Genomic DNA, 13,354 nt, shown 5'->3' with positions numbered 1-13,354 from the left:
ATGGCTTTAAGGCAGAAGAAGTATAGAATATCTGCCGGAGTGGGGACCTCCCACTCATGCTTCAAAAAGAGACATTTCAACCCTGCCAGGGGAAAAGGTGCCAACTTCACGTAGTTCAGGAAGTCAACAAAGTATTGATCCAGGGGAAGGAAGGCCCCTGCCTTTAAATGCTCATAACTCCAAGCCGCGAAGTCGTCCTGGAGAGGCGCGCAGCTCCGTTCCTCTTCGAACGGAGGTCAAGCAATAAGGACTCCGGACCCGACCTCTATATTGTGGCTCATCATAATTTTGTTGACCCTTCCTTGGGTCGTAATCTTGGAGGTGATTGTCTCTGCCTTGAAGACCGCATTGGGGTCAACCACAACCTCCCTCTCCACCACTAGGCCGAAGTGATGAAGGAGCGATTCGGAGGCGATCTCTTTTCCCTTGTTTGCTTGTTGATCAGACGAGCTAGATGCATTCTTCTTTGGTGCATTCCTCTTGGGTGCCATTAGATCGCCTAACGAACAAGAATGATGAGTTACTAAGTAGGCGACCTAAGATTTTGTAAAGGTTATGACACGGATGTACGAGGGAGAATGATATCTCTGATATACGAGCTCAGTTAGCCTCAGCCCGCTGCGTGATCCCACGCGCTACCCTACGCTACGCACCTCAGTTTCCCAATAGACCCCTGATGTTTAGGGATTCGTGTGTCAGAAAATCCGGCCACTACTGTCCTTGGGGGCGGTTTAGAGTAAAACTACGCAAGAAGTGTGTTCTCTAAGTAATCTGGTTTCGAACCCCTAACCTTTCATCTTCTATATCCCTAATGGGTATTTCCTAAAATTCGCCATAAGCTACCCAAATTTATCAAGAAATTATCCAGTTTTATGAATATCATAGTTTTAAGAAATATTTTAAGACCTACTCAGTAAACCTAAGTCGAAGCCTATGTGCCAAATTTTTTTAGAAAATAACCTAATATTGACTACGGTGACGTGTGGATGAGCATGGTAAATAAAACACAGAAATCAGTAAAGAAAAAGTTTCTTCGAAAAAAAAAGACTTACAGTGTGTTCGTCGATAAAAGAAGTAGATTTTGCAAGGGAGAGTTCCTAGAAGACTCCTGAGTAATTAAGTAACTGGGTTTCGGAGAGTTTTTGCAACGAATGGTTTTTGGGTTTTCTCCGAGAAAGAATAAGGGTTTGAAAACACAGAAGAGAGAAGATGAAGAAAGATTTCGAATAAAAGGGGTGAACTGTGGAAATTGTCCACCCTATTTATACATAAACGTCATTGATCAATTTGAGCCATCCGATTTGGTCAGTATAAGATCCAAGGGCTATGTTTCAAAGGAAAAAATGGTGGCAAAAAGGTGACAAGACAATTATTGTAGTCCTTGAAACCCGAACAGACGTCAATTGTAGTGTTCCACGTGTGCAGTACTCGAGTAGTGGGCAGGCATGGTTTATTGCAATAGAAGTCTAAAAGTCCCTACTAGGTAGGTCAGAAGGTGACGTCATAAACCACGAGCAGGGTCTTGGGGGGAAAATGTGTACCCTAATTTCAACATGAGTCTTTCACTCGGCTTGTGTACAACTGGAAAATAAACACATGGAAGAAATAGCCAATGAGTCCATTTATTATCCACGTAGACAACACAATTTTCATGATGGTTATACAAGTTAAGGATGCATAAGTTGAGAAGTGCAAGCTTATAATATTCATAAGGCACGACCTCCATAGTACGAGTTCGAAGGCATATCCAGCCTGTGATAACTTGGATATATGGCGTATTTGCGGATCCCCGAAGACCCGGATATATTATACGATCATTTATGGTCAGCCTGTGATATTTAATGTCCTAGATATTAGGAGACCATTTATTTCATGATCAGATCATATTCTAGTATAAGTGAGAATATTTCATATTAAATGTAATAAATATGTAAATCCGTTATTGACTTACGCGGTTGCCCAAACTTGTCCAAGGAATTTCTCTATAAATACCGGAGAATATTGGACAGGAGGGGGGAGAATTATTCTGTAATACCGAAACTCTGCCAAAATTGAGAGAGAGAATCAGTAATAATATAGACTCGTAGACTAGGTGGATTTTAATCACTGAACCACGTAAAAAGATCAGAGTTCTTGAGAGTTAATTTCTTATATCGGTTTATCATCAAGCACTAATTCAACCTTGTTATTTTCTTAATTCACTGTTGGCGAAAAACCGTGTTAACAGTTAGTTAGTTCGATTGTTGATATTTAAACACTCATGACTCAATCGAACTATTTATTACTTTTCAACTAACTAAGAATTAAGTAATGTTGCAGAAATAACTAATTCGTAGTTAGATTAACTACGTCACACACAAATAATAACACTTTAAGTACTAACAATTAATAAGAACAGTTATAAATATTAGGGAATATGTATCTAGAAACACTATATATACAACCAAATCGTTGATTAGTTCTAAACTAATAGTTAATTATCAAAGGTTACTAAAAACTATGATCTCATGGTGAGATTGACACCAATCAAACTGGTTTAACTGCAAATAGTTAAGTAAACACTATTAGTAAGTTTATATGTTAATTTCGGAATAATCCGGAAGAAATCAAACCGTTGATTACATTTTTCATACACAAAACATATAAAACGATGCAAGTGAACCAAAAAATGACTACAAGTTGAAAATTATGACGCGTTAGACTTAGTTGAAAATTCTGTAAGAGTTTTCTTTCTATTGAAAATTGTAAAAAATTGTTACTAATATTTCTCTTTTGAGCTTATTACAAAATTTACCAATTTCTCTTTCAAAAGAATACTATTTAATTTATTTTTTAATAGTAACTAAATCAATCATTTTATAGAGATCTCCCTACATTTCACTTAATTATATGTCTTCCACCGATGGGACTAATATTATAGTTTATTTAACTAGGCCAAATTTAAAGGAATTGACACTCCCTCTTTTTTAAGTACTCCTTTCGATTCTTGATAGTGGTCCCGATTACTATCGCTTACAAAATTTCTTTATCTACAATTTATTAATTTTTCCCGTGGTGCAATATAAACTTATATATTAGTACAGAATCATTTTTTAATCATCCTCTGGCTGCATATTTATTAGTAAATTATGCACTCCTATATAGGCTTGTTGATGTATACACAATTTCTTCTGCTGACTTGGAAATCGTCATACCGCTAAATTTTATACACAATTTTTTGTGATTATCTTATTTTAATTTCATTATAGTTTTCCCATTACCATCAGGAAGTCAATAACCTCATCCTTGGCGCGTTAAACTCAATATAAAAATGTTTAAACTATATATGCTCACGTTTCCAAAACATAATACTATAATCCAATTGACCAAATATTCAAACCATGCACTATAAATATCCACTACCCATAATTGATCTCACCACAAACCAAAACATCATCGAGTTCCAAATCAATTTCAGATAAAAACCAAAACCAAAGTACACATTCATTGCCTCTTTAGTGATCATCATATCTTCTCTATCCTAAAATGGTGGCTGAGAAGAATGAAGAGCACCCTTTGGCGAAAGCTGATGATTACACTAGAAGCGATCAAGAATCAGGCGATTTATCAGCTGAGGAGCTTAAACGCAAGAAGATGATCAAAATAGCCACATATGTGGTTGCTTTTGTAATCTTCCAGGTCATTGTTATCACAACACTTGCACTAACTATCATGAAAGTTAAGTCTCCGGTGCTGACACTAGACAACATTCAGCTCCAAACGCAGACAACCACTACCAAGTCGCCATCTTTTGATAGGAGCTTCTCAACCCAAGTTAGAGTCAAGAACACCAACTTCGGGCCCTACAAGTTTCAAGCCACCACCCTCAACTTCACCTACGCCGGAGCCACCGTGGGACAAGTTGTTATTCCTAAGGGCAAGGCTGGAATGATGTCCACCAAAAAGATTAATGATGTGATTGTTATGTTGAGTTCAACTAAATTGCCAAGCAGTGCTGAACTTGAGAGTGAGTTGAGTCTGAGTAGCTCGGCTAGGATGAATGGGAAAGTGGAGCTGATGTCGATTATGAAGAAGAAGAAGAAGTCCATAACCATAAACTGCACAATTACTATTGATGTGGCTGCTAAGAACGTCCGGAGTTTGCAATGTTGGAGCAGGAGGCCGAGGACAAAACCAATGTCTAAACCCAAGAAAACAATATACAAACCTGAGCAAAAGAAGAAAACAACAAAAAAGGCTTGAACAAGTAAAGAAAACGTTTTTCGAACACACAAGTGTATATATATATATATATATATATATGCAAAGTGATGACATTGTAATATTAATTGTGTTGTGTATGCATGGCTTTGTTAAGATTTTTTTTGTATAGTGATGAATAATAATTTTATATATATATATATATATACTTCTCTATATGTTCTTAAATCTCTTCCCACATGAAAGAAAACTAAAAATTGAATGTAATTTGACACATATACCTTTTACAATATCTATATAATTGGCAAATTCTATTTAATAATTAAATGATTGTCTTATAAATAATATCAAAATAAATTAGAGAAATGTAAACAGAAATGGAAAATATATATAATAACAAATTAAAAATTAAAATTATCTATAAAAAATTTATTTAATTTATGTGTTACTGAAATTATAGGTAAATTTACAAATTATATATTACTTTTTCATTTTAGTGTTTGTTTTTTTTATATGATTTCATTTTTATTTTATTAACATGATTCTTGTTAGCAACAAAATCAATCTTTTTATATTAAACTCAATCTTACTTTTCATCTGTTGTCCACCAATGTGGGACTAATATAACTTTTAACATATTTTTTTTCTCTGAAACCTTATATAATTAATATTTTGTTTTACTCTTTCTGAAACTTTTTAATATTTATTTAAACAGTTAAATTGGAGATCATATAAAGACAATTCTAATTTAATATAACTATTTGTACTTGTATTTGACGATCAAGAAGCTAGTACAAATTGTGTATAAACTATTATAACTATAGTATACCTTATCGTCGTGCATTAATTACTACATTTAAAATATTTGTTTTAACTTAGCTCTATGTTGATGAGGCAAAACCAAACCTCTTACTATATGCTCATTAATAGTACGAATAAGTTTTGAATGAGCTCCTCCCAAGTTTGATGTAATAAATTCATCAAAATAATTAATAATTTATTTGTCACTACAAAAAAGGGGACTTTGCGCCGGCAAAACCCATGGAGTTTTTGCCGACGCATTTTTGCGCCGGCAAAGAATCGCGTCGTATCTCCGTCGCTAATTTTACTTTTTCCGACGCAAATGTAATGCGCTGGCAATGATCTTTTTTGGCGACGAAAAAATACGTCGGTAAAAAAAAGGATGCGCCAGTAAAAAATTTTGTTGCGATGTTGTGGAAAACACTTTTAGCGGCGCAATAATGCGCCGACAAAAGTTGACTTTTTTAGTGGAGCATTTTTGCGCCGGGAAATGTTTATATGTGAAGTTAAGATTGAAACTTTTTGCCGACGTAATTTTGCGCCGGTAAAAGTATTTTTAAAACAATAATTTTTATTAAATTACTAATATTATTTTCAATATATTAATATTAATTAATAATTTTCAATTTGAATATATTAATAATTATTTAATTTTTTAGTAATATTATTTAATTGGAAATAAAATTAAAATTAAAGTTTTATAAATAAATAAATAAAAAATTACAACTATTAATATTTATTGTCTCCACCAAACATTAAAATATAAAAGTAATTTAGTAAAATAAATGTCTCATAAATTAAACTTTAAATAAATAGAAAAAAAGTTCTACAAATGCATACTGCCCGCCTCATCATTCCCGCCCCCGTCAGCATCATCGTCCTCGTCCAAATCCTGGCCTGGTAAGTCAACAGTAAAACCAGGAGCCAATTCACCAACCTGCTTCAACAAAGCACTGAGCAGGAGATCTTGACGCCATTGACGACTCTCAAGTTTAGTATTATGCTTTTTTAGGTTATGATTTTCTAGCATAATGTCCTCAGTTCGCTTGAAAAGGCTGTCCATTTCAGGTGGCAATTGCCCGGACATTTGAGAAGTTGACGAAGATGCTGCCCTCTTTGCGCCAATTGCCTTCAACCTAGGCAACCCCCCAAACCCTTTCTTATAACGTGAGCGGGGTCCAAGGACATCCGTGACAATATCCATATCAGGCGGGAAATGACTGTCGACATTATCGCCGACACAAGAAGCAGCAGATGATACAGGGGCGTACTCTGCGATGCTCGACGCTCGGTTATCTCATTCTGCACAATAAAAAGCACGTATTTCGAATTCCAATATAACATTATTTGAAAACCTAACTTATAAATTTTTAATATAACAACATATAAAATATAACTTTATTATCTATCTGCCAACATCCTATCATTAATGACTGCAGACCAGTGATTGAAAAAGAATGTAATTAATTTTGTTCCCGTATCAGGGAGCAAGTGGGCTAAAGTAAATTTGGTCATGAAAATCCATATCTGAATCAAAATCATGAAGATGTTGTTGATATATACGATAAGTGCAGTTAATTCCATTAATGGGGAATTTACATCTCCAAACATATACATCAACTATATTTGCATGTTTTTGATTCAGATATGGATTTTCATGACCAAATTTATTTTAGTCCACAAGCTCCCTGATACGGGGACAACATTAATTACATTCTTTTTTTATCTTAGTCCACAATCATTAATCATAAAAATATTGGCACATAGATTATAAAGATTTCATTGTTAAAAATTTAATTAATAATTAATAAATAATTACTAATTGACAACAACCAATTAATAATTAATATTTATTAATTATTTACTAAACTTTTTTAAAGTTAAATGATCATAAATTAGTTAAGGTTATGCAACTTACATGTTTTGTCGCCGCTGCATCACTAATCCACTTATCCTTCTTTTTGTGGAGGTCCTCGAATGTGTCGATCATGCTCGGGAGCTGGCCAGTAGATGGGTCCATCTAAAAAAACAAATTATTTAAACATTGTGACATTTATAATATTTTCGTAAATGTAAGGATATAGGTTATAATAATTTACGTGATCATAAACATGGGCAACGACAAATTTGGAACCGTGTCCTCCTGGTATGGTCATTTTAGCTCGAGCTTCTTTATTTTTCTTCGATATACGCTTCAAAAAGAAAACAGTACTCATTAATCTAAATTGTAATTTTATAATTAAAAATTAATGTAAAATCTACAGCATACCTGGTGAGAATCAGAAGCCCAAAAATCACACAGAATTGCCCAATCAGAAGAAGTAATCGACACAAAAGGTTTTGACTTCGCTCTCTCATTGTCCACCTCTCCTCCAACATCTACCCAGTGTTTCTTCATCGTGTGGCGCCAATCAGTCAGATGTTTTTGCATTTTTCTTACCATGACATCGTTGATTACTGGATTGTCTCCTGGATAAATGAATTTTTCCTAAAATCACAATTAAAATTGGAATTTGTTAAAATATTATGAAGATAGACAAAGTATTTAATAATGAGTTATTAAAGGTTTAAAAAATGCTTACAGACAGTCTCTTTCGAATAACTTCGATATCAGTTGGTTTTACTTGTTCCCAAGCTAGTGTAGTTAGGGGTACGGTGCTACGCAAATAACGAGCCATGGAATTGTTGAACCATTTGCCGTACTTTTGAATAGCTTTTCCAGTTTCTTCATCAAACTCTACTTTCAAATGACTAACTTTTTTGATGGCCAACTCCTTCTCGATATTGGCACCGTAATAAGCTCCCCTGCCTCTCTTGGAGCCATCACCTATGTCATTACTTGTTTCGGCCATTCTACATTAAAATATTCATTAATTAACTAATTCAAATTATGTATGTCTGTTTTTTTGTGTTATAAAATTAACATTTATTCATTATGGTATTTCCAAACCTACCTTATTCCAACCTAGTGGATCCCTTGGAGATAGTAAGGAGTCATGTACTTCTCCTCATTTTTTTAAGATGTTTCTCAAACATCTTGAAAAAATGAGGAGCAGTACATGAATACATTGGCTATCCCCAAGGCATCCACTAGGTGCATCACTATTATTTTTTGTTATAAAATTAATATTTTATTACTTATTGTCTTTCCCAACTTACCCTATTCCGACCTAGTGGATCCCTTGGAGATAGTAAGCAGTCATGTAGTCATTCTCATTTCTTCAAGATGTTTCTCAAACATCTTGAAAAAATGAGAACCACTACATGAATACATTAATTATCCCCAAGGCATCCACTAGGTGCATCACTATTGTTTTTTGTTATTGAATTAACATTTTATTACTCATTGTCTTTCCCAACCTACCCTATTCCGACCTAGTAGATCCCTTGGAGATAGTAAGCAGACATGTGCGACTACCCATTTTTTCAATATATTTCATCAAATATATTGAAAAAATGAGTACCAGTACATGAATACATTAACTATCCCCAAAGCATCCAATAGGTGCGTGTGTACCTATATCTGATACTATCATTAATTAATGATAATAAATAAAGTTTTCATTGAATTAAATAAAAATTTACATACACATGTTTAAATTACATATCACTGTCCTCATCATCACTAACTACAACATCATTACGGACATCACTATCACTATCAACTAGAACATTATCGTCATCCTCATCGTCTTCATACTCGGCCAACGTGTCGTCTTCAAATTCAACTTCATTATCGATAACAAATTCATCTGAACCTTCGCCAACCAAATCATCGACGTTGTACACTTTAGTGGCATTGACATCAACCCGATCATACTGAAGATTATCAAAAATTGGAAGTTCTACCCACAACTGAAATGAAGAAGAATTAACCTCTTGCAATATTGGTATATCATTTGTGGTTTCAGCATCATCAACATCGGAATTTGAGAAATCCCATACATTCCTTGGAATATATTCATTAACGAGCCTCCAATCATCCCCATTTTTCACATCTCGAAGATAATACACCAACTTCGCTTGAGATGCGAGAACGGAAGGATCATCTTTATAACATTCTTCTTTCACATATACGCTCGTAAAATTGGATTCCACTTTAATTCTACTTGTATTGAACCATCTACACTTGAATAGGACAACACTGTAACCCATCAAGTAGGACAATTCAATTACTTCTTCCAAAACTCCATAGTAGTTCACTCCTTCCTCACTTGGCACCATTACACCGCAATTTTGTGTTTTAAGCTTCATATCACGACCATGAGTCACAAATGTCACACCATTCACTATCATCCCTGAATATGAATATGATAAGCGTACAAAATATACGCTTATTGATAACATTTTCAGATTGATTTGGTTGTTTTTCTCAAGAGAAAGTTTCTATTTAATCTGTTTGGTGAACTTGTGCAGTTTGTTGTTATAATTCTGATTTGTTCGAGAATTTGGATAAATGTTGGTTTTAGTAGCCGAAAATTGGCCAATATGTGGAAATATGGTACAGGCGATATATCGCCTGCCTTGGGCGATATATCGGCATAAGAAGGAATTCCAAATTTTGTCTTTGCAGAAACGACATCAGAAACTCGCGTTTTCATCGAGAAAATTCACCAGGCGATATATCGCAGCATCATAGGCGATATATTGGCACGAGGGCATTTTTGGAAATTTTCATGGAAATTCGTAGGTTTTTGGGATTTTGGTAAGAAGAATAAAAAGAAGATCGAGAGGGACAGAAGAAAAAAGGCATTCTGACGGCAAAGGGAAAGAAACAGAGAAGAATCCACGTTTATTTCGTTTGTGTTTATTTTTATGTTTTTGAATTTTAGATTGGATGATGAAGTTTAATATTATGAACTAAATTCGTATTTAGAGTATTTTAATGTAGTCACTGGATATTCTATTCGTCTTTAATGCAATTTATATGAATCTTTGAATTTATGGTTATCTATTGTTCTTATGTTTAATGCTTGTAATTGATTGGCCATCTGTTGCATGATTATTGGTTTTAATTCAATATCTGAAAAGTGAGAATTGGAATAGCTTTAGACAATAGACATAGATTTCAATTTAGAACGAAAGTATCAAATTGGTTTGTGTAGCAATTAGGTTTTTGTTCTTAATGCGGTTTATGTGTAGAATTTATCACCGGCATGTAGAAAATTCGCAGGTAAACTGAATATTTTATATCTTGAGAGAGGAGAGAATTGTCATTAGTAAACTTGCTATAACCATAGATCACAGAAACATATTAGTAGTATTATTGATTGAATAGAATTGAAGGTTGATGAAATTAGAATACTCTAATCTTTCGCTTATATTAAATTTCGTTAATTAAATTGTGCTTTCTTAGTTTATTGTTCATTGTTAATTGTCATTAAAATTTCATTAGTCAAATAGAAATAAAAGTTTGCTATTGGTAATTATTAGATCAATTCCCTGATGGAACGATAATATATTTCCACTACTATTACTTGTTTATTCGATTGCGTATACTTGCGCAGTAGTAAAAATTCGCAACAAGTTTTTGGCGCCGTTGCAGGGGAATTGATATTCTATTAATATCAAGATAGTTAATTTTTATTCTAATTTGACTGTTTTTATTATTTGAACTAATCCAAGTTGTCGCGTTCTGTTTTAATAGGTGAATCTTTTGTATGCGACGTGAAGGATCTGCAAATCTTGTTCCTGTTAATCCTGAAATCGAAAGATCCTGCAGACAAAACAGAAGGAAAAAGAGGTTGGAAGCATCAATGGCTGCCAACCAAAGAGACGGGGTTAACAACAATGATGGTCAGAATCATATCGCTCAGGACCAAAATGTGCGAGCATTAAGAGATTATGTGCTCCCCGCTGTCACAGGAGTACACTCGTGCATTAGGCCGTCGACTATTACTGCCAATAACTTTGAGATTAAGCCGGCGATGATACAAATGGTCCAGACTTCTGTCCAGTTTGGTGGTCTCCCCAATGAGGATCCTAACTTGTACATAGTAAATTTCCTTGAGCTATGTGCAACGTTTAAGTTTAATGGGGTGAGCGATGATGCAATAAGGCCGAGATTGTTCCCTTTTTCACTAAGGGACAGGGCAAAAAGTTGGCTTATTTCTCTACAGGCCAACTCAATCAATACATGGGAGGAACTAGCTCAGAAGTTTCTCTCAAAGTTCTTTCCTCCTGCAAAAGCTGCTAAGTTGAGGGGAGAAATCAATAACTTCTATCAGAATGAGGGAGAGTCATTGTACGATGCATGGGAAAGATTCAAAGACCTGCTCAGAAAATGCCCTCATCATGGTATAGAGAAGTGGATGTTAGTCCACAATTTTTATAATGGGCTTTGCGGTACTACTCGCACTATAATAGATGCAGCAGCAGGTGGTGCTTTCATGAGTAAAGGGGCTGATGAGGCATATGAATTGTTAGAGGAGATGGCTATGAACAATTATCAGTGGCCTGCCGAACGAGATACTTCACAGAGAAAAGTAGCTGGGGTACATGAATTAGATGCTATACCTGCTTTAACTGCTCAGGTTGCTTCATTGACAAAGCAGTTGCAACAAAACAAGATCTCAGCTCAAGCCCAGGCTATACAGATGCAATCAGGGTGTGAAATATGTGGAGGGCCTCATTTATATGAACAGTGTACAGCGGCCAACATGTATGGTAATATGCCAATTAATCAGGCTCAGGTACAGGCAGTTGGTAATTTTCAGAGGCCTTATCAGAATCCGTTCTCCAATACTTATAATCCTGGGTGGAGAAATCACCCAAATTTCTCATGGAGAAATAATCAGGGCCAACAGTCACAGTTTCAAGGGCCATACCAGCAGCACATGCCACAACAGCCTATGAATCAAGCCTCATCATCACACCAGCCTAGACCGCAAGTTCAACCAGAAAAGCCTAATGAATTGCAAGCAGCCTTATTGACCCTCACTAATACTCAGACTCAATTCATGACTGAGACCAGATCCTCTATTCGAAACCTTGAGACACAAGTGGGTCAGTTGGCCAACATGCTTAATAACAGACCGCAAGGGAATTTGCCTAGTAATACTGTGGTAAATCCTAAGGAGAATTGTCAAGCAATTTCGTTGAGGAATGGTAAGCAAGTGGAGCAGCCCAGTGTACAAAAGTCAGTGGTTCAGAATGAAGAGTTGGGTGAGAAATCAGATAATAAAGCGAATGGGGTTACTGAAGACCACCAGGGTTCAAACAAGTGTCCTCCCGTTGTTGATAGTCAGCCAGTTCAAGTTCCATATCCTCAGAGGCTTAGAAAAACTACACTTGATAAACAGTTTTCTAAGTTTTTAGAGGTATTCAAAAAGCTGCACATCAATATTCCATTTGCTGAGGCATTAGAGCAGATGCCTAGTTATGTCAAATTTATGAAAGAGATTCTGTCAAAGAAAAGAAAGATGGAGGAGTATGAGACGGGGGCACTCACTGAAGAGTGCAGTGCGATATTGCAGAGAAAGTTACCCCAAAAGTTGAGAGATCCGGGGAGCTTTACTATACCGTGTACAATTGGGAAATTTGAATGTAAGCATGCTTTGTGTGATTTGGGGGCGAGTATAAATGTGATGCCTTTGTCTGTATTCAGAAGACTTGGTTTGGGGGAGGCTAGTCCTACAACAGTCACTCTACAGTTAGCAGATCGATCAGTGAAACACCCCAGAGGAATCATAGAGGATGTTCTTGTGAAGGTGGATAAGTTCATTTTTCCGGCAGATTTCATAGTTCTGGATATGGAGGAGGATATGGATGTGCCAATCATTCTGGGCAGGCCATTTTTAGCTACTGGGCATGCTTTGATTGATGTTCAAAAAGGTGAGTTGACACTGCGAGTTCAGGGCGAAGAAGTAGTATTCAACGTGTTTAAGGCCTTAAAGTTTGCAAATGTCAATGACAACTGTTTCAGAGTTGACCTGGTAGAGAAAGCGGTGGCTGAAATTAATCTCACAGAGGATTCACTTCAGAAGAGCTTGACAATTGGAGATATAGATGCTGAGTCAGACAGTGAGGTCCAAGAGTGTGTACAGTGGTTGAATTCTAAAGGGCCAATTTATAATTGCAAATATGAAGATTTGGGCCAAGGACCTGAGAGACCATTACCATCAGTTCAGAGACCTCCAGAGCTGGAATTGAAATCATTGCCTGCACATCTTCGCTATGTTTTTCTGGGTGGGAAGGAGACTTTACCAGTTATTGTGTCTTCTTCTCTTTCTAATGAGGAAATGGAAAAATTGTTAAGGGTGTTGAGAACTCATAAGTTGGCAAATGGATGGACATTAGCAGATATTCAGGGGATAAGTCCATCCACAGTTATGCACAAAATCTTGATGGAAGA

The 13,354-nt window shown here is 35.7% G+C and overlaps 1 protein-coding gene and 1 non-coding gene across 2 annotated transcripts; one reads left to right on the top strand and one right to left on the bottom strand.

Moving 5' to 3' along the window:
• Nucleotides 1-3,525: 3,525 nt before the first annotated feature.
• On the top strand, nucleotides 3,526-4,242 carry LOC133780151 (late embryogenesis abundant protein At1g64065-like). The gene has a single exon (XM_062220024.1). It carries the CDS (start codon nucleotides 3,526-3,528, stop codon nucleotides 4,240-4,242), a length of 717 nt encoding a protein of 238 aa, XP_062076008.1.
• A 6,953-nt stretch (nucleotides 4,243-11,195) lies between these two features.
• Nucleotides 11,196-11,302, bottom strand: LOC133781160 (small nucleolar RNA R71). The gene has a single exon (XR_009869954.1). It is a non-coding gene; the product is annotated as a small nucleolar RNA R71 (small nucleolar RNA).
• Nucleotides 11,303-13,354: the final 2,052 nt, after the last annotated feature.

Source organism: Humulus lupulus, chromosome 5 (assembly GCF_963169125.1).
Source record: "Humulus lupulus chromosome 5, drHumLupu1.1, whole genome shotgun sequence".
In the NCBI taxonomy this organism is placed as follows: Eukaryota; Viridiplantae; Streptophyta; class Magnoliopsida; order Rosales; family Cannabaceae; genus Humulus; species Humulus lupulus.
The sequence above is the reverse complement of the archived record's forward strand: the minus strand, read 5'-3'. Positions and strand labels throughout refer to the sequence as shown.